We start from the raw sequence: 20916 nt of genomic DNA, 5'->3' as shown, positions 1-20916 counted from the left end.
CCCCAATGCCTGTAGTGTGTGGAGCACGGTAGGTGTTCAGTAAATATTTGCTCAATGAGTGCATGGACCTCCAGTTTAACTTGGCACATATAGCCACCCGATACCAACTTTGTCAGCCTGCAGACCCCTGCAAATATTCTGATCTTTTTTATTTTATTCCATTCCAGGTAGTTTTGGATTTTGTAGTAGTTCATGATGGATTTTGGTCTGCTGCTGCAGATTTTCTAATTACTGGTTTCTCTAGTACTCACTGGTATATGATAATTCTCTAGGCGGGATTCAGGACCATAAGAATAGATTGTAGATTGAAACAAACAAACAAACAAACAAACAAAAAACATGCTAGGGAAGCATCTGAGGGAAGTTGGTTAAAATGGTTCATAAGAAATTGATCTATCTTGGCTCCGAAGTTCCTTGAGCATCACTGCGAAGCCCCTCCTCACATTACAAGGTAGGATGGGTTACCGGGACCAAGACCTGGGAATGTCTTCTGTCTCTCACCAAGGAAGCTCTGCTTAGCACAGTTATCAGTAGTATTGGTTCTAATATGGAGGCCTTTACAGCTTGCTCCATGTCTTGTGTGCTATGCAGGGTAGTTCCTCCACCGTACTCTTGGGAGAGATGGTTCTTATTGCTGAGTAGCTCCTCAAAAGGAGTAATACTTCTATGGGAGAAAGGAGAAAGACTCTCCTCTCTGTTTTAGTCCTAATTGTTTCTCTCTGTGGAGAGACTGGCTCTGTGACCTTGACCTCTTTGAACTTCAGTTTCCAGATCTGTAAAATGGAGGCAACTTTAGGGTTGTGAATAGGATTAAACAAGATGACATTTGACGAGCAGTTAGCAGTGTCTCCCACTACAGTAAGCATTCAAGATTATAATTCCCAGATTGCCCTGTGAGGAAAGGTCTCAGGAAAGATGGGATTTGGCGGGGAGGGGGCTGACTGGGGGATATCTGGAGCTACATCAACACTAAACATGATAATTCAGTGTTAGTGGAGGAGAGTTTTCTAGATTCAGAGAAAAGCCTGAGAAATGGACTGAATTGTATCTTGTAGTCCAGGCTGCTTTTCTCAGGAGTAACCTCTCCCTGTTGTCTCTCCTCTCTCCTCACAGGTATGAATGCTGCTGTCAGGGCTGTGGTTCGAGTGGGTATCTTTACTGGTGCCCGTGTCTTCTTTGTCCATGAGGTTGGTTCTCTATTTTGTTCTCTGTTGTTCTTTCCCTATTTTCTGCTCCCCCTTCCCCACTTCCTATTTCCTCACCTCCCAGTTACACGCTGTCTGACCTATCTCAGCTCCCTGTCTTCATGAGTGTCCCCTGCCATTCCAGTTTCCAATAACGATGGTGGGATCTGGGGATCTACAGACTGGGTCCTCATGTTGCCCATCCAGTTAAAGGAAGAAGTAATCCTCTCTTCCCCTAACCTCCACCAAGATAAAGAGAGAAGCTGAAATGAGTATTTCACAGAAAATTTAGGTATGTCCAGAGCTAGAGCTTTTGGAAAGAAGAGTCTCATCAGATTTCTGTAGTTTGCAAACCTTCTGAGGTTCTGACTCCTCTTTCCTTCTCTCCCTTCCCTCTCATTCTTTGTCCACTCTTCTTTCTGTAAATTTTATCTATCTTCTCCCAAATTTTATCTTTTCCAGTCCTATTTCTCTCTTGGCCTCCCTCCAACCCCTTCTCTTTCCCCTCTACTGTTAACAAAGCCATCTGTTATCTAGTTCCCTGGGAAGCAGATTGGAGGACATGGGATGAGCCATAAGCAAGAGGAATTAGGATGAAATACTAGGAAGGGCATCCTGACCTTTTGCGATTACAAGAAACTAGATGAGGGTCTTGAAAATTTGATGTCTTCTTCCTTGCACAGTGTTAAATGTGACAGTGTCATGGGCATCCAGGACTCAGTAATGGGAGGAGGTGACTTGATTCTCAAAAAGCTTCTTCCCAGGGATTCTGTCTTAATCGTGGGGGTTTAGGGAGAACTGGCCTAGCAGGGGCTGAATGGCTGTAATGTGCCCCACAGGGTTACCAAGGCCTGGTGGATGGTGGAGATCACATCAGGGAAGCCACCTGGGAGAGCGTTTCGATGATGCTTCAGCTGGTATGTTCCAGAGGACTCCCATCCCGTATTTGTCCTGTCGTTGTTGCACCCCATTCTGGTTTGGCCTCATAGTTGCCCAAGTCTCCCCCCAACCCACAACAATGTGGCTCGACATGAAGGGTTCTATGACTAGAGAGGTGCCACGATTGCTCTTTACTCTTTGAGTTTGAAAACATCACCCTGTTTTCCTACGGTGGCAGGGGGGCAGGAATGCGGTCACAGGACAGTTTGCTCTTTAAAGAAAGGTCATAGGCAAGACTTGAGGAATTGGTAAGTAAGCAGGTCCTGCTCTGGCATCACAGGGAAGGTCTGGCCATGAAAATAACTTTACCAGAGGACTGGAGCCAGAGCCAGAAGTAGAGATGAAATCTGCCAGTCCTCATGTGATGGTGATAAGGTCACCTGAAACCAGAGTGTTTAAGGGAGGAAGAAACCAATATAGAGTTTCCAGAAACACCCTAAGATTATGCTGATTGCATCACAACCCCTTGAGCTACTTTCTCTAGGTCAGATACCTATTATCTGATTTACTGAAAGATCTACAAATTGCATTTGTATCCCCATTCTTTACCTCTCTCCTCTAAAAATCCGTGGGAGGAAATTTAATGTGCAGTGCTTTGTGAAGGTTCTTTATAGGCAATAGTGCCTGCTGTAAAGTGGTCTGAGAATGAGCCAGACTTCTCCATCAATACTCCCAAAGTCATGGATGCCAGTATATATGATTTGTGGAAACCCTAAGTATACTTACCTCTCTTGGGGTATCTCTAAACCCCTGACAATCCTCAGAGCCATTTTTCCTGTGAATACCTATGTCTTGTGTCTTCTTCCACTAGCACCATAGATCCTGAAGAGCAGAGAGGAAAGAATTGGCAGTGCCTGGTTACAATTAGAAATCAGTGAGTTCAAGAGGGAGAAAGTACTACCAGGCACATTGGGATGAACTCCTAAGAATAGTTTGGATGCAATCTGATGCAGTCAGGTCACTAGGGAGAATTTCCAAAGGCCGAAGCCAGTGCTATTTCATATGCTTCTAAGAACACGTGAAAGATGGAGATGATTCCAAAAGCCAACAGCATGTATGTGTTCCTTTGCTCCCCTTGAGGATAATCACTTTGATGACAATGCCTTCAATGAAATGGGTTGATCTGAGCAGTCTTCAACAAACAGGTGTAGCAGAATATAAGGAGTGACCCTGTGGTAGCTCAGCCAGTATCATTTCCCTCTCCTTTAGAAGGGACAAATGACCTGTAAGGATGTCAGGGTATGTCCTAGAAAGCCATGTGGTTATGACAGCCCATCACAGTGTTGGAATAGGGGAAATCTTAGCATGTTCAGCCAAAATTCAGCTTTCTCCTCCGGGGTGGGGGGGCTGACTCCTACCTCTTCCCCATAGGGTGGCACAGTCATTGGAAGTGCCCGGTGTAAGGATTTTCGGGAACGAGAGGGGCGACTTCGAGCTGCCCACAACCTAGTGAAACGTGGGATCACCAATCTGTGTGTCATCGGGGGTGATGGCAGCCTCACTGGGGCGGACACCTTCCGTTCTGAGTGGAGTGACTTGCTGAGTGACCTCCAGAAAGCGGGTGAGACGTGGTTGTCAGAAGTGTGCGCACCCCCACCCCAATGGAGGAGATCGTTACCCAGACGCGAATGGGGCGGGGGCGGGGTGGTCCTTGCTCTCCTCACTGTGCCACTGCCTGTGGTGCCCACTGGCTGCGGGTCCTGCTCTCTCCGCCCATCTGTTCTTTAGGCATGCCAGGCCCCTCACCTGGCAGCTCCTGGTTTCTTGTCTTTGTCAGGTAAGATCACAGCGGAGGAGGCTACGAAGTCCAGCTACCTGAATATCGTGGGCTTGGTGGGCTCAATTGACAATGACTTTTGCGGCACTGACATGACCATCGGCACCGACTCTGCCCTGCACCGGATCATAGAGATCGTGGATGCCATCACCACTACTGCTCAGAGGTGAGGGGGCCTGCAGAGAGGCAGCTGGAACTGGCTAAAGGGCTGGGGTCAGAGCAGAGGCATGCACTGGAGCTGCAGGCCATAACGACCAGTTTTCTGGTGCCGGGACACTCTTTAACAAAGAGTGATCTCTAGGGCCTGAGACTGCACTGCTGTCTGAATGCTGTAGGCTTGCGTCTTCTCACCATCTAGCCTACTGGCCACACTAGCTCTGGGGCTTTGACACCCAAAGGATGTCCCAGGATTAGCGTCCAACCTGAGACAAATCCGGGGAGCCCCACACCTCAGCCACCCTTTTCAGCTGTGTCATAGCGATTGTGGGGGCTATCGCTGCCACTGCTCAGAGTAGGGGGTGCGGGGGAGGCAGTGTGCGAGATTGGGAGGACAGAAGGTCACACTTTGCCAAGGCAATCCCAGGGGATTCCAGACTGGTCAAGTCCTCACTTCTTCACTTCTGTTCCCTTTCCCTCCTTCCCTTCCTGGGCCCCCTGGGCCCCCAGAACAGAGCCACAGGACTGACCCCTTTCACTGCACGTTTCAGCTCCCCGTGGCTGATGTGTTTCTCCTAGGTCTTCCTGGCTCTCGGGGAGCCTGCTGGAAGATCTAGTGGCATCTCCCAGGGAGGTTACCCATCCTGGCTCTGGGGGCGGCTTGATCCTGGCCGTAGGGACAGTAGGATTGTGTCAGCCCTGCGTCTGTCTCTTGCAGCCACCAGAGGACGTTTGTGTTGGAAGTGATGGGCCGGCACTGTGGGTAAGATCATCTGGACTTGCTGCTTCTGTGGAGTCAGCACTAACCTTCTCTTCCCCGGAGGATCCAGGGAGGTCTCCCGGGGGAGCAGATCTGGAGGGGCCCACGCTCCTCTGGCTGGGGCCTCGTTTCCCTGCTTCCACCCCAAGTGTGTGCGTGTGTGTATGTGCACAGGCCCACTCCAGCATGAGAGGGCACCCAGTGCTCTGAAGTCTGAGGCCACTGTGGTAGGGTGGCATGACTAGAAGGTGCCCTTCAGGGACAGAATCTCACTGAGAAGCTGTCTCAGCGGTGCTTCCACCTCCAAGAATGAAACCACAGGTCCTCAGACCCTTCACCAACTATGGGGCCAGGCAACCTGCAGGGTTCTGGTGAGGCTCTTGGTGGAGTGGGACTCCCCACGTGATGCTTCTGCCTCTCCTCTCAGATACCTGGCCCTTGTCACCTCCCTCTCCTGTGGGGCTGACTGGGTTTTTATTCCTGAATGTCCGCCAGATGATGACTGGGAGGAACATCTTTGTCGCCGGCTTAGTGAGGTACTGGCACTTCTTTTTTTTTTTTTGCCCTTAAAAAAACTCTCGCCTGTCCCGCTGACAATGCCCTTCCCATCCATCAGTTTCACCCCATCGACCACTCTTCTTTTTGTTCTTGACCAGACAAGGACCCGGGGTTCTCGTCTCAACATCATCATTGTGGCTGAGGGTGCGATTGACAAGAATGGGAAACCAATCACCTCAGAAGAAATCAAGGAGGTTAGTATCCATGAAGCCAGAGAGGCCTTGGATGCCATCCCGCCCGCGCCCTTCCCTGGTGGTTTCTGAATCTCCCCTTAGTCCTTCTGCACATCTTTCCCCAAGTTTCCTGCCCCCTAGTTTCCAAGGGATCATTACAAGAGGTTAAATCATCTGTGGTTTATCTTAGTCTCTGCTTGTTTTTGGTCTCTGACTCTGTGTCCTTCTGTCTTCAGCTGGTGGTAAAGCGTCTGGGATATGACACTCGGGTCACTGTCTTGGGGCATGTGCAGCGGGGTGGGACCCCATCAGCCTTCGACCGAATCCTGGTAAGTCATGGTTCTGTGGCCCTCACATCTTTGGACCCACAACTTGCACGACTGCACTTCACCACGACAGGGGCTTACTGCCACCCACCACCAGCCTCTGGACTGCGGTGGCCCTTGACCCATTCCCATACATTTAAGAATTCCCTTCTGTTTTAAAAACTGATGGGAACCTCTATGCTCCCTGAACGGTGAGGTCTCATATCTCCGCTTCGAGCATTAATAACATTATTTTTTTTTTAATTTTTTTTTTTAATTTTTATTTACTTATGATAGTCAGAGAGAGAAAGAGAGGCAGAGACATAGGCAGAGGGAGAAGCAGACTCCATGTACCGGGAGCCTGATGTGAGATTCGATCCCGGGTCTCCAGGATCGTGCCCTGGGCCAAAGGCAGGCGCCAAATCGCTGCACCACCCAGGGATCCCCGCTTTGAGCATTAATAACATTATTAAGATCTAACTCAGACACTCAGATTGAACCCTCTTATCTGATCTGCATTGGGAGAGGCCATATTCTTTCTTGCTTTATCAATAAGAAGGGAATATTATCAAGCCTCAGTAATCTCCTTGATTGCTACATTGGATGCGTTTCTCTGGAACCAAATAGAATTCTAACGGCAAGAGGATGAAGAATTATCAAGCTATAGATGAAATCTGAGTAGGGAGGCAAAGCCCAGCAAGCTCTTGGCTGTGGTCCTTAAATGTGCAGCTCCACCCTGTGATTTGGAAGGGCCTTGAGTGCCCTGGCTCTCCAGGCCGAGTCCAGATAGGGATCCCTGAACAGACTTGTCTTTGGTCCCTGGGCTCCCACAGGGCAGCAGGATGGGTGTGGAAGCAGTGATGGCGCTCTTGGAGGGGACCCCGGACACCCCGGCCTGCGTGGTGAGCCTCTCTGGTAACCAGGCTGTGCGCCTGCCCCTCATGGAGTGTGTACAGGTGGTAAGTACTGACCTCGGCTCCCCTTCCTAACAGCCCCGAGCCTGTCTTTGAACTGGAGCTTAAAGGGAAAGAGACCAAGTTCCAAGGCCACTAGAACAGGAGCAGATGGAAAGGCAGCATGGTGTAGTTAGAGTGAGGTGGGAAGAGCAGAATAGGCTTTGCAAAGAAGCCGCCACCTCGCTGAGCCTCAGCGTCCCTGTCTGTAAGTATTCCACAGGAGAGATGCTGACCCTACCAAGTAATGAGACCCAATATCGTGTAAAATCCAACCTCGCATCCAAGATTTTGCAATGTCTTTGCTGGAAGAGAAATGCAGTCTCTCTCTCCAAACATGAGTAGAAGCAGGGATGTTATTAAGGTCTGGCTGGCTGGCTTATATGTTTCTGTGATTTATTTATTTATTTTTAAAAGAGATTTTATTTATTTATTCATGAGAGACACAGAGAGAGAGGCAGAGACACAGGCAGAGGGAGAAGCAGGCTCCATCCAGGGAGCCCGATGTGGGACTCGATCCCGGATCTCCAGGATCACACCCTGGGCTGAAGGCAGGCACTTAACCGCTGAGCCACCCAGGCTCCCCTGTTTCTGTGATTTCTACTTGGACATGCTTCTCTGAAGCAACGTGAGGTTTCTAGCACTCATCCTGAGGGCTGTTACAAGGAGTGGAGGGGATGTTTGGGATGGGTGTGATGCAGTACCTGGAAAATGCTGAGTGTTCAGGGAGTGGTGGCTCTGGTGATGAAGGAATCAATCCTCGGATGCCACAGAGCAGACCGTGTGGCTGGGGGCTAAGGGGTCTGGCTGGCTGATCCTCCGGGCTGGCTCCCCGCTCCTGGCCTGCTTCTCTCCGAGGCTCACGAGTGTCAGCAACCTACAGCACAGACATGCTCCAGCCTTGTTTGGGACTGCGTATCCAAAAGCCCAAGAGCTAACGCACCAGAAATCAGTAGCTGGGAAACACATGGCAGGGATCAGCCTTTCTTCCTAACCACGCCGTCTGGAGGGGGGGTCTTCTTCAGTCATTCAGTTTAGAGGCTGCTTTGAGGTTGGGGTCCTGGGTGTGGAATGGGGAAGAAAGCTGTTCTGCTGAGCACTCCTCTGCTCTGCCCAGGTTCTAGTAAGTAGAGCACTGAATCTGCTCCTTCCTTCTGCTGCTCATTACTCCACAAATTAAAGAAAACCAAAGATATCTCTTTCTGTGAAAGCTTGGAGCACATAGAAAAGGTGGGGTGCATGGTAGGCAGCATCTTTGCAGAAGCGCAGAGACAGGCAGGGTCTTACCACCAGGCAGAAATCCTGCTGTGTAAAGGGCCCTGCCTCCTAGTCGTGACTCTTGCCGTGTTCCTTCCTCAGACCAAGGATGTGACCAAGGCCATGAATGACAGGAAATTCGATGAAGCCATGAAGCTGAGAGGCCGGTGAGGGGACGACCAGAAGCTCAGTAGCTACAGAAAACAGATTACTGGAGTGAAGAAAAAAAAAAATTGGACATAGCTTCAGACCCAAAATAGGAGCTTCTGCTTCTTTCTCTTGTGATTGTCTCTGCAACAGTTTTTTCCCCCGGAGCATGGGCTGTGGGGTGACTGGGAGGCACGGACCACCCCAGGGATGCTCTCCCTGGGATTGGCCTTCTGTAATCTGGTGTTCGTGTGTGGGGGTTCCAGCTAGGTTTGCCCTTTCTCTAGGCGAGGGGCAGCGTCTCAGGCTGAGTGCAGCACCCGGGAGGAGAGCACTCTGGCCCGGGTTGATTAATTCGTGGCCCCTTATCAGCTCCTGTCCAGTGCCTGCCATGTCCCGGTTATATCCCTTGAGCTTTGCCCCATGGAACTTTCACACTCAGAGCAAAACTTCAGACCCCCTTGGCTGCTGGCCAAGAGGAGTGGCCTGAAGTCCCCTCCACCCCCCACCCCGTACTTTTTACAGGAGCTTCATGAACAACTGGGAGGTGTACAAGCTTCTGGCTCACATCAGACCTCCCGTCTCGAAGACATCGGTGAGCTCTCTGCCCTTGACTCCTTCTCTCGGCCTCCCTGTGTGGCCACTCCTGCAACCTCTAGCCATGCCAGCTTCCTTGCCCCCCTGTCATCTTCGGTACAGGGTCCCCGACCCTGTGAAGAACTCTGCTTGTAGCCACCCCAGATACCAGCCCCGTGCTCCCAGTGTGCCCTGGTTGTCTCTAACCCAAGACCCACAACCAAGTTAGGACTCCCAAGGTAGCATGCAAGGAAGGGAAAGAGGCTTATGTCGTATTTCCTCTGAGCAAGGCTGGGAATAATCACACCTGGGTGTATGGAAGCCGCTTCTTCCATGGAAGGCGTGGTTCTCAATATGTAATATATATCAGAATCATCTGGGCTGCTTATCAAACATGCAGGTTGCTGGATCCTTCCCTCAGAGAGGATTTAGATCTGGTGCAGGGCCCAGAAATATGCAGGTTCAATAGGCATGAAGATCAGGTGGTCCAAGGATCACGCTTTGGAGATACTGCCCAGGAAGGCCTCACCGTTACGGAATGAATGGTGCCTGGGGTCAGGGACAGCAGCTTTACTTACTGACTTGTGACAGAGTTTTGCCTCCATGGCACGAGGAGACGGACCGTGCCGGCGCTCCCAGGGACAGGGTGTGTTGTCCAGAGGCAGATATCCTCATCCTAGGACCTGAGGGACCCAGAGTTCAGGGACCTTACTGACCTGTCCCCTCCCATCTGCTGGCGTTTCTGTCCCATCTTTGCCCTGCTCCCTCTCGGCTTCCTCCTCCCCAGGCTACCATGCACACGGTGGCCGTGATGAACGTGGGTGCCCCAGCCGCAGGCATGAATGCTGCCGTCCGCTCCACCGTGAGAATTGGACTCATCCAGGGCAACCGGGTGCTGGTTGTGCATGATGGCTTCGAGGGCCTGGCCAAGGGTCAGGTATGGGGACCAGAGGGACGGAGGGCCAAGGAGTGGTCGTGGCGAGGGGAAGCAGAGCAGGGCGACTTATCCATTTTCTTCCTTTCTACACCCCCCCCCCCCCCCCGCCCCTGCCCCTCACTGCCTTCCATTGTCTACGTTATTTTCCTCTCAGGGTTTGAGCAGAAGTAGCTACTTAATTTTAAGGCAGTATAAACAGGCAGGAGCCACATACGTGATTTAATTCTCTATCCCGAAGCTCAGTGCGGTGCCCGGCATAAGTAGGTGCTTATTTGTGAACGAGCCCATAAGGGTGGAAGGAGTTCATTGGGGTGGGGAAGAGCCGGTGCCTGGCGTTCCTCTTCCAAGGGGTGGGGGTTGGGGTGGGCTCAGGGCTCAGGGAGTGGTGCAGACCTGCGCGACCCTCTCCTGCAGATCGAGGAGGCTGGCTGGAGCTATGTGGGGGGCTGGACTGGCCAAGGCGGTTCCAAACTTGGGACTAAGAGGTAAGTGGCACCCTAGGAGCACCTCCTCCGGGTCAGCCCTGAAGATTCCCCGTGAAGTATAGTGTCGGTTCATTAGGTCAGCGTCCATGCTGCTGTAGGGGACCCTCTGTCCCCACGTTGCAGCTGCCTCAGTGAATTAGCAGCTCTGGCAACCTAAAGCCCCAGGGCGGACCCCTGGGCAGCGGGGAGACGTGGCCGAGGGAAGGGGCACAAGTCTGGAAATATACATCAAGCACCTCCTGAGTCTAGCTTTTCTCTCCCTCGATTTTGCTGTCTCCTCTCCCCATCGCCCGCCCCTGCCCCACCCCGCTCAACCAGGACTCTGCCCAAGAAGAGCTTTGAGCAGATCAGTGCCAACATCACTAAGTTTAACATTCAGGGCCTGATCATCATCGGGGGCTTTGAGGTGAGTGCCTTGCCGTTTCTTTCCCTCTGCACCGCCCCCCCCACCTCTCACTTCCCCCCCTCACCGCCACCCCTGCTGCGGTTCTTCTTCGCAGGCTTACACTGGGGGCCTGGAGCTGATGGAGGGCAGGAAGCAGTTTGATGAGCTGTGCATCCCGTTTGTGGTCATCCCTGCTACGGTGTCCAACAACGTCCCTGGCTCGGACTTCAGCGTGGGCGCTGACACAGCCCTCAACACTATCTGCACGGTGAGAGCCCGCCGCCGCCCCCCAGGCCTCGGGCCGGGACTGTAGTCCCTGGGCTGCCTGTGCTCCTAGAAAGTGAACGGCTCTTTTTTTTTTTTTTTCTAATTTAAGATTTTATTTATTTATTTGAGAGAGAGAGAGAGCATGAGCAAGGGGGAGGGACAGAGGGAGAAGCAGGCTCCCCGCTGAGCAGGGAGCCCAGTGCCGTGCTCGGTCCCAGGACCCCGAGATCATGACCTGAGCTGAAGGCAGACACTTAACCAACTGAGCCACCCAGGTGCCCCGAAAGTGACCTCCTTTTTTGCTACCAGCCAAGCGAGTGTTTGAAAAGTGCTTCTTGAAGCGCAGGCCTTTTCCCAGACTTTATTGGACCACATATGGGGCTCATTCTCACCTGTGAGTCTCCATCCTAGAAACCTGCCGAATGGCTTCTCCTTCCTGAGGCCCTGTGGCCTAATTTCCCCACTCTGAGTGACAGAAGGGCTGAGTACGACTCCCTTCTGAGGAGAGGACTTCCACAGCCTGGTTGGCAAGCGGGGCTGCCGTCCCCGAAGGCAGGAATGTGAGGAGGCGTAGGGGCCTGGCTGGCCTGGGGAGGAGCTGGGTTGCTGCAAGGGCCAGAGGAGGGACGAGGATCAGATCCCGGGCCCGGTCTAACTAGGACCCACTGTCTTTGCAGACCTGTGACCGCATCAAGCAGTCAGCAGCAGGCACCAAGCGGCGGGTGTTCATCATTGAAACTATGGGTGGCTACTGCGGCTACCTGGCCACCATGGCAGGCCTGGCCGCTGGGGCGGATGCTGCCTACATTTTTGAGGAGCCCTTCACCATTCGGGACCTGCAGGTAGACGGCCACCCGGGGCCTGTAACGTAGCTCTGTCCGCACTGTCCCCACAGCAACCCGAGCTGTGAGAACTCGAGATGAGGACAGCCGCCTGGTCCTCGGGGCCCTGCTAGGAGACTGCGAGGAGCGGCACGCAGGCATTTCCCGGTATCACCTCACACACACAACCACAGCTCCTGTCGTAGGGAGCGTTTGTTGTGAAGGACGGCATGTTGCTAAGCCCTTCTCATGTGTTTTTGCATTTTGTCTTCAAAACAGACGTGCAGGAGAGTTATCATCTCCATGTTACAGACGAGAACCATTTAGAGAGGTTAAAAGCCTTGTCTAAACTGGCGAGGTGGTTTAACCAGCAGAGAGTCCGTCTTTCTATGGCATCAGGCCACCCCTCCAGATTTCCCTTGCTCCCAGGCTCTTTCCTGTCACTTCCGGGGTGGGGGGCGCTCCGACTCCTGTTCCACAGAGAGACCACATGATCCTAATTTTCCAAGATCTCAGTTCGCTGGAGGAAAGAAGAACCACCAAGTGGAGGGGCAGCAGGCTGAGGGAACTCCCTAATCTGAAAACCCAGCCAACCCCTGCCAGGGATGGAGGGTGGGAGTCTTCCTCCTGTACCCCTGACTCAAAGCCCAGATGAAGGAACTGGTTCCTTCAATGACTGCTGCACACACACAAGCAAACCATTTAAAGGGCAACACTGAGAGCGAGAGTCAGCCCCCTGAGGGAACCGGAAACCCCTGGGAAGGGACACTGGGAGCGGGTGGAAAGGCAAAACTGGCAGTTGCCACAGCTGCCTCGGACTTGCCTCCTTCCAGCTCGGCCTGTCTCATTCGGAATCTCTGTTTACATTTCTGTCCACTGAACTTCTTGTAGGGACGAGACAGGATCGCAGACAGCTGTCTTCCGTGTCTCCGCTTCTAGAGAGAGAGGCCTGGTGGGGAACCAGAGAGCTAGGCACGTGCCCAGCCTCATCCACTCCCAGCTAGGCTTAGGATTTGCTCTGTTTTCAGGCAAATGTTGAACATCTGGTGCAAAAGATGAAAACAACTGTGAAGAGGGGCCTGGTGTTAAGGTACCTCATCCACGGCTTGTTCCTGAGTGAAGAGACAATAGGCTCTGGCTCTAGCCCACAGGCTGCACCCACGCTCGGGACACCCCCGGGGAATTTGGATACAAAGGGAGAGAACCTGAGCCACGGGAGGAGATGGAAAAAGCAGGAAAGGGTTGTGAGGGATGGATGGGGAGAGGACCAGAGTCAGGCTTTTGGTGTCTACTTGGCAGGAATGAGAAGTGCAATGAGAACTATACCACGGACTTCATTTTCAACCTGTACTCTGAGGAGGGGAAGGGCATCTTCGACAGCAGGAAGAATGTGCTCGGCCACATGCAGCAGGTAGGGAAGGTGCCCCGTCCTGCCCCTCACCAGATGGCCATATCCTCTGTGGCCACTGGGTCTCCCACTGGTCTCCAATCTGCCGGAGGCCATTGGTGCCACCAGAGCGTGAGCCTGCAATTTCTTACTGTCATAGGACCTGAATATCTCTACTCTGGAAATAGCCTTAGAGATGATGTGGTCCGTCCTCTCCATTTAGGGCAGGGTGGGCTGGATAATTCTTCATCGCGGGTGGCTGTTGTGTGCACTGTGGGATCCTTTAGCGACAACCGTGGACTCTACGCCCTAGAGGCCCGTAGCACCTCCTTCTGGAGTTGTAACAACTACAAAAATGTCTTCAGACATTGCCAGATGTCCCCTGGGAGGGAAAGTCACCTCCAGGTGAGAACCACTAGTTCAGATGAAGAACATGAGCCCAGAGAGGAGAAACAAGCCTGGGTGAGAGCCAGGGCACCTATTCCAGGGCCCTTCCCACCACACCACGCTGCCTTCCAGAAGGAACCTGGGGCGTGCGCACAGGCACCTCGCTGGTGTGGGCTCCATCTCCACGGACTGGGGTTTCCGGGGGAAATGGATACCTTTCTACAATCCACGTTCAACCCCCACACCTATGGTGGGCCGTGCTCCCCGATGGTTCTAGTGGTCTTAGGCCTCTCCATCCGGTGTCTCCAGCCAATGCTGCTTAAGTATGGACCCCAATAGTACCCTTAAGAATGGGGTACTATTGGATAAAGTATGGCCACCTCGTCCCCGCTTCCCACCTACGTTCACTTAGTTCAGAGAAAATCTATGTGGTGTTTTATGTTATTGTGAGGTGCTCCCAAGGGCATCCATATTGGTTCCTAAGGAACTCTTCTGTGTCATTGATGATGGTGACTGACAAGGGCTGCTCAGAAGTGACTGAATGGCCAGACGCCAGGTGAAGGAACAGGAGCTGACAGCTGTGGAGCTAGAAGAGGCAGCTGTGAGACCAGTTACCCCCTTGTCTAATTAGTCACCCTTACTCCTGATAAATGGCCACACTTGCTGTGCCCGCGCACTCTGGTGCTCAGCACGGTCTCAGAATTTTCTTTCAGAGTTAGACTTCTGGATTCCTGTTACTGGCCGTAAACCTGAGGCCATTTCTTTATCTCTGTATGTTCAGGTATTTCTGCTACTTGATTAGAGTCTTTCCCTCTGTAATCTTTATGCTTTTTTTCCAGGGTGGGAGCCCAACTCCATTTGATAGGAATTTTGCCACTAAGATGGGCGCCAAGGCTATGAACTGGATGTCTGGGAAAATCAAAGAGAGTTACCGTAATGGTAGGTTGGGAAAGAGGGGAAGCCCCCTCCACAGAGGCTGGTTCCTCATTATTGAAGCTTACCGATCGTCCTTCATTGCAGGGAGGATCTTTGCCAATACGCCAGACTCGGGCTGTGTTCTGGGGATGCGTAAGAGGGCTCTGGTCTTTCAACCAGTGACTGAGCTGAAGGACCAGACAGATTTTGAGTGAGTACATCTGCTTCCCTGGTAGTTTCAGGGTCTGCTCTTCCCAGCCTGTGTGCTGCCTTCAATCCTCTCATCCTAGGACTAACACCGTCATCACACCTATTTCAGATCTTAACCCCGTGCCCTAAAATCCGGCCTCTTCTACTCAACTTCTTTCCATAAGCTTTGGATAGAAGTCAGTTGGGTTGCTAAAAGCTGAAATCATCATCTCTCTCATTTCTCTGTAGTCACCGCATCCCCAAGGAACAGTGGTGGCTGAAGCTGAGGCCCATCCTCAAAATCCTAGCCAAGTACGAGATTGACTTGGACACCACAGAGCACGCCCACCTGGAGCACATCAGTCGGAAGCGATCCGGAGAAACTTCTATCTAACCCTCTTTGGAGTGAGGGTCATGGATTGTCTGATCATGGTCAGCTCACCCCCTGATAGATCCAAGTCCATGTATCCCCAAGTATTTTAGCTCATTTTTCTTTAGGTTTCCTTTTATTCTGCAACTGTAGCCATGACCAGCTCTGGCCAGGGAGCTGGGGCAGCGGGCAGTGAGTAGAGGCTCCTTTTAGGTGGAATTTATCAACTTCTACCCCAGCTTCATCTGTCACACAAGACTGGGCTCCTCTAGTGCTACTGCTAGATTTCAGCTACTCGGTTAGAATTTTCCTGAAAATAAGCTTTATTTATTTCTTTGTGATAACAAAGTCTTGGTTCCTCTATTACTTTTACTGCAGTGACAAACAATAGCTACACTAATAAATGCCAACTGGTCACTGTGCTTTTGGTTCTCCTGTTGTCACTTTCACAAGTGAATGTCATCCTGTCAACCCTAAGGACTGGACTCTGCTCAGACACCTGGGAAAATGCAGCCCATACGATCACCCCATGTACCTCTCTCCACCTCATGGCTTTTGTCCCCCCACAGCATCTCTTGGCTATGAACATAGGGATCTAGAACATCATCGTACACTGGTCCTTACCCTCATTCCACACCAGTCCCTCCTGTATCCTCCATAGCCATAGGACGTGCCAGGCTCTCTTTTAAGCATGAAGTTGTGTTTCACCTTCTGATCATATGCTCATGACCTGAGGGTGCTTTTCTTCCAGCCATCCTATGAGCTCTACTCCTCTTCTGACAACCTAGGGTTCTTTCTTCTCAACTCTTCCCCCGTACTCCTTCCTAGATGAAAGGCAGACTCCATTTGTGAGGAGCCATGCACATTTTGAAAGCCTGGGAAAGGGACCCCCAGACCAGGACCTGGTTTGGTGGGTTGGCTGAAATATGGCTTTAGAGAGTTGTTGGTTCCTATTCAGCTCAATTTATTTTCTGTGCCATAACAACAGCTTCCTCCTCCTCATTAGCCATGTGACTGCATCATGCAGTTGGTCTTCAGGAACCATCTAAACTGATAGGATGGTGCCCTGTTGATGCCGGGTTTAAGCTTAGCTTCCAAAAACCAGACCTGTCACTTGTCACAAGCACACATACTCCCCCCAACCCGGTTTCCTCATTTGCTTGACGAAGCAGGGAGAGGTTCAAGGTTTCACCAGTGGTGGAGGAAGGATTATCTCTAGTACGCTGCTTTTGCTCTGTATTACCTCTGTACTGTGCAAACGGTTCTGAACAGGAACTGAGGCGGCTTGTCAGAATCCAGAATTAAAGCAGCCAGATGTTCTTTGGGCAGTTCTTTAAGGGGAAGAGAAATCACAATAAATATCAAGCACTGTTTGTCACGGCATCCTCAGACTAGCTAATGAGGAGGGTGATGGCAGCCCCGCTCCAGAGTGATGGACAATGGGACTCCCAGTGATTAAATAACATGGAGAGAAGCAGGAATAGTAGAAATTGCCAAAATTGCTTTTAGAAGTGTTTATTTCTCTTTTTTCAAGTGAGCAAAAAAAATAAAAGAAAAGAAAAAAAATAAAAGAAAAAACAAAAAAACTCTAGCAACAGCAAAAGGGCAAAAGCAGACATAGTTTTTCAAATTAGCTGTGTCAGCAGATTCCAATCATTTTTATTTGTAGTTTCCAATCAGTTAAAAAAGAAAAAAAAGGTTTTTCAAAATTGCATCTGGGTCATCCAAGATCAGTAACGACTTGATCTAGTTTAGGACCATGAAAAGGAAGAGTACTGTTGGCTAAGTATGGGTCCCTAAAGCAGCTCTGTGGTGAGTAGGCGGGCCATCGCAAAAGCAGCTCTTACAGAGCTTGTCCCCCGCACCCTCCGCTCCCCTGACATCTTGTATAGATCAGTAAAAAGCAAACTTTCCAAAACAACTGAAAGGAAAGTAACTCCCAACTCTTAGGAGAGTGAGCTGCCTACAAGGAAATGAAGAAGACCCATGGGAAGAGGCGGCCCAGCCCATCGTCTCCTGCTGGCGTAAAACACCTTCACCGAAGGTGCTCAAACACCTGCCAAGCCCGATGGAGCAAACTGGCTTTCACCAAGAGAAAGAACTGCGTTAGGATAAAAGTTCTGAGGACACGGAGTTCTTAGGACTGCTTGGACCTCTCTTCTACCATGTGGAAAGCAGCAAGACAATGCTATTGCTGAGCTACCGTAAGCCTCAGGCACACCCATGGAAAAGAGGCCAAAGGTACAGGTTCCTCTGATGGTGAGCGAGGGGCAGTCCCCTCCGGTCGCTCCGTGCCGTGGCCGCACCTTAGGGCATCATCCAGCCCAACTGTGAGTCTGCACATCCTGTGAGGTTGGAGGATCTTCATCTTTGGCTGGGATGTTTGAAACTTCTTCATGGACCAGTTACAATGCTTCTGGAGGGATGCTTCTGAAATGTTAATCATGTTCCCGAAGGAAAGCTAAACACACATTCTTGAAATACTTTTCATCTTCCTAGAGTTTAGTTGCACTTTTTCCCTATAGGGGAGGGGGGAGGCCTCTCCATTTGCAGGGTGCAATATAAAAAGCCAAGTAAGCAATAAACAGAAAACAAAAGTGAGGGATTTTTTTGTTTGGTTGCTTGGTTTAGGGAGGGGAGATGGTGTGGAGGTTACTGTTGTGACACGTTGCCTCTAAATACAAACCACACAACAGGAACGACTGCTTTTCCTGTTTTCCAAGACAAAGAGTGTACTGCAGGGAAACACCTCGGCCGGAGTTGCCCGCGTGACGGTGCAAATGTCTCCTCCAGCCTATTCCACAAGTAACAGGTATTCCTTCAGAGAAGCTGGCAGTGGGAGGCCCTTGACTGCATCTGGCAGATACTGGAGTCCTAAACTCCGGCGCACAGCATAGCGAGAGAGTGTTTTTAGAGTTCCTGGGGCTGAGCACAGAACAGTCAGTTTTTCACACAGCTGCTGGTCTCTGGCTACTTCGCGGGGCATGGTGCCATTCTTCCTTAATTCAAAGTGTCCAACAGCTCTGTGGAGGAGCTCAAAGCAAGAGTCTTCCTTCTCTGTTCCGAGTCCCCTAACTAACAGAGCCACCAGGCGGGAGATGGGCGTCTGGCCTTTTAGGTTGATGACTCTGACCTCTGCACCATAATCAAGAAGGATGCTAACGCTCTCGAGATTTCCCTTCATGGCGGCCCAGCTGAGCGGGGTATCATTGTTATAATCCAGGGCATTGACAGAGGCCCCGCTCTCTAGCAGGGCCCGCACACACTCGGCATTGTTCTTAAAGGCTGCCCAGTGAAGTGGGGTGTCTCGGTTGCCATCCAGTGCATTGGGGTTTGCTCCATACTCCAAGAGGACCTCCACACAAGCCTCATCTTTCTCAGCTGCATAGTGGAGGGCTGTTCGGTTGTAACCATCCAGGGCATTCACCTGTAAAGAGGGAGGAACTACGTTACAGTAGCTAGACTGCTGACAGGAAGATGGGCGGGCAAAAGCTTGCGTGTATCAGTCCACTACCTTTGCTATGTCCTGTTCTGAATATGAGAATCAACAAGCAATTCCCAAGGAGTCTTGGTGATCAAGAGGAGATATGACAAGAACTTAGGAACAAATAGGGAGAGAATGGTCTCAAAACAACCAGCACTCTATTCTGGGCATTGACTAGGTGGCCTGCATTATTTAGGCTTTTGCTCTGTTCTTGTTTATTATTCACTAGGATCCCTACCATGGGGTAAGGGGTAAAGAAAGAGATGAGGTCTAAAACCTTGTAACTACTCTGGAAGACATTTATTGGAAAGTATACATTTATTGGAAAGTAGCTTGAATATATTAGCCAGAGTAAAGGCTTTAGATTATTTTGCTTATCCCATCTCACTCTATCCTGTGGATAATGGCAATCACACTGAAAAATGAGGCCAAACTCTGCCCACGTAGTGTTGCTGTGCTCTGTAGCCATACAGAGCAGCTCAAATTGTTAATCCAATCAGCTCCCTTGCAAAAATATGCTGTGCAGTCACAAGAGAACTTCGATAAAAGCATCTGAAGGGAAGAGCACAGATCTTCCAATGCTGGAAGAGCAGCTGACTTGCTAAAAATCAACATTACTTTTAATTTTTGAAGGCTACAAAGACTTCAAAACCCAAATTTATCTATCTTCCCCTAAAAGTGCAATAAAAATACAATGAAATATTTAACTGAGTTTAACTTTCTATTTAGCTAAAAACTTTTCTCCCCCAGGAGATTTTCATCATTGACATTAGTCACTGGCTTTCATTTCAGGGCCACTCACAAGAGTGATGGAATAGATAACGACAAGCAGAGAACAGCATGGCTGTGTGGAGATGATGGCCCCTTAGGCTAACTGACCAATATTTGGGGCCTGAACACCAGCTTCATGGCACGTCTGATTCCAATTAGCGCCTCAGCACATGCAACTTCCTGATTGCTTGCAAATAGTTAAAACTGCTTATTTATTTATTAAACAAGTGCTGACTTAGCAATTACTACATGCTGGTGTACTACGTACTTGACAATCTTGTGAAGAAGGGATCATTATCACCCTCGTTTTACAGATGGGGAAACCGAGGCAAAGAAAAATTAAGTAACGTGTTCAAAGTCACACAGCTGGAAGTGACAGAGCTGGGATTCAAATCCATGAAGTCTGGCTCCCGAGTCCATTCTTTTAATCATTCATTACACTAAGCTGCTTCTTGCTAATGCCAATATAAATTAACCCATGTCTCTTATTTTAAGATACATTAAAAAGAAGATAGGAACAAGATACAATAAATGGAAAATAATTAGTGGGCAGATAGCACAAGTAGCTCAGCCCTGAGGAATGGGTTACCTAATGATATTCATCTCCCAGTTACAGTGGTATTAGAAGTTCATGTCTGGTAGCAGGTGTCAATGGTTTAGATTTAATCTAAAACCTCAAGTGAGGGGCCTCTGTACTTAGAGCTCCTGGACAGTCAAGAGGCAACAGGAGGACTGAATGGAAATGTAAACAACCCCAGAAGGAAGACTGGGAGAGAAAGGGGAGATAAAACCCCCTCTTCTGGAGCCACAGGCAACTTAAGAAAGAAAGGCAAAGGAATGAAATCCTTTGGATCACAGAATATATTTACCGTTACATTTTGCTTTAAAACTGGCTATGCCAATGTGACCGTGGGCCAGAAGATGGGAAGATATGGGAGAAGAGACAAGCTTTAGGAAAATGTGAAGCTCAAGTTTTAGTGGACCATTAATGTGACAGTGGTAAAAACTTTACCTCAGCTCCTTTTTCCAAGAGTAACTCCACACAGTCAGCATCTGACACCATGCAGGCACAGTGCAGTGGCTTCAGTGTGCCATGGGTACAGTTCACATCTGCTCCCTATGGGCAGAAGGAAACTCCAGTCAGTGTGCTCAGCTCTGGCTCGCTGAGTGGGACGAGACTCAGAAGTGGGTCCAGGGTAGAAGAGGGTTGTAGCTCTGACTGTACTATAAACATGCTACTGGTCCCAGTTTCTCTTCCTGTGTATTAAATAATATCCAAACCAAGAGAATACTCTGAAGATGAATGAAAGGAACTAGATCAAGTTATTAAGTTTTTCCACAAGGTAACTTGGTCATCTAGACACCGCTGAGGACCTATAGCCTCAAGTGTAAAAGCAATGGAAAACTTAGCATCGGGCAGGAAAGCTGGAAAAGCAATCCACTCTCCATGGCCACCATGCTCTGAAAAGGTCAGGAAAGGGAGTCTGTCACACTGAAGCCAGAACCTGGCATGTTCCTTTTGCCATTCAACAGATGAACATCATTAATAGTGAGGTCATCTTAACGTTATCTTTTTGTTTATAAACATCTTCAAAGTAGCCTCTTAGCTTCGGCATTCTCTGCCACCTAGGCCCTGCTGGTACTTCTGTTTCAAATCTGATGAAAGGAGATGGGGATCCTAGGGGCAGACCAAAGTCGCTGAATGACTCAGCAGCAGAGCTAGAATTAGAATG

The 20916-nt window shown here is 50.2% G+C and overlaps 2 protein-coding genes across 22 annotated transcripts in view; one reads left to right on the top strand and one right to left on the bottom strand.

Moving 5' to 3' along the window:
- Nucleotides 1-15350, top strand: part of PFKM (phosphofructokinase, muscle) — a 44837-nt gene extending 29487 nt beyond the window's left edge. For all 5 annotated transcript variants that reach the window (XM_072798157.1, XM_072798155.1, XM_072798154.1 and 2 more), the window contains 21 exons: nt 1114-1187; nt 2024-2101; nt 3495-3684; nt 3901-4066; nt 4775-4819; nt 5244-5352; nt 5473-5568; nt 5784-5876; nt 6686-6811; nt 8165-8229; nt 8735-8804; nt 9573-9722; nt 10137-10207; nt 10526-10613; nt 10708-10860; nt 11537-11701; nt 12709-12770; nt 12980-13091; nt 14294-14393; nt 14475-14580; nt 14808-15350. In XM_072798157.1, the coding sequence (XP_072654258.1) occupies nt 1114-1187; nt 2024-2101; nt 3495-3684; nt 3901-4066; nt 4775-4819; nt 5244-5352; nt 5473-5568; nt 5784-5876; nt 6686-6811; nt 8165-8229; nt 8735-8804; nt 9573-9722; nt 10137-10207; nt 10526-10613; nt 10708-10860; nt 11537-11701; nt 12709-12770; nt 12980-13091; nt 14294-14393; nt 14475-14580; nt 14808-14952 (2264 nt within the window). In that variant the 3' untranslated portion in view covers nt 14953-15350. The remainder of the gene's footprint in view (nt 1-1113; nt 1188-2023; nt 2102-3494; nt 3685-3900; nt 4067-4774; nt 4820-5243; nt 5353-5472; nt 5569-5783; nt 5877-6685; nt 6812-8164; nt 8230-8734; nt 8805-9572; nt 9723-10136; nt 10208-10525; nt 10614-10707; nt 10861-11536; nt 11702-12708; nt 12771-12979; nt 13092-14293; nt 14394-14474; nt 14581-14807) is intronic.
- A 1077-nt stretch (nt 15351-16427) lies between these two features.
- Nucleotides 16428-20916, bottom strand: part of ASB8 (ankyrin repeat and SOCS box containing 8) — a 32116-nt gene continuing 27627 nt past the window's right edge. For all 17 annotated transcript variants that reach the window (XM_072798176.1, XM_072798184.1, XM_072798169.1 and 14 more), the window contains 2 exons: nt 20196-20300; nt 16428-18355 (listed from right to left, as the gene is read on the bottom strand). In XM_072798176.1, the coding sequence (XP_072654277.1) occupies nt 17723-18355; nt 20196-20300 (738 nt within the window). In that variant the 3' untranslated portion in view covers nt 16428-17722. The remainder of the gene's footprint in view (nt 18356-20195; nt 20301-20916) is intronic.

This window comes from Canis lupus, chromosome 25 (assembly GCF_048164855.1).
Source record: "Canis lupus baileyi chromosome 25, mCanLup2.hap1, whole genome shotgun sequence".
Taxonomy (NCBI): domain Eukaryota; kingdom Metazoa; phylum Chordata; class Mammalia; order Carnivora; family Canidae; genus Canis; species Canis lupus.
Note: the sequence above shows the minus strand (reverse complement) of the source record. Positions and strands in the feature narration are given on the sequence as shown.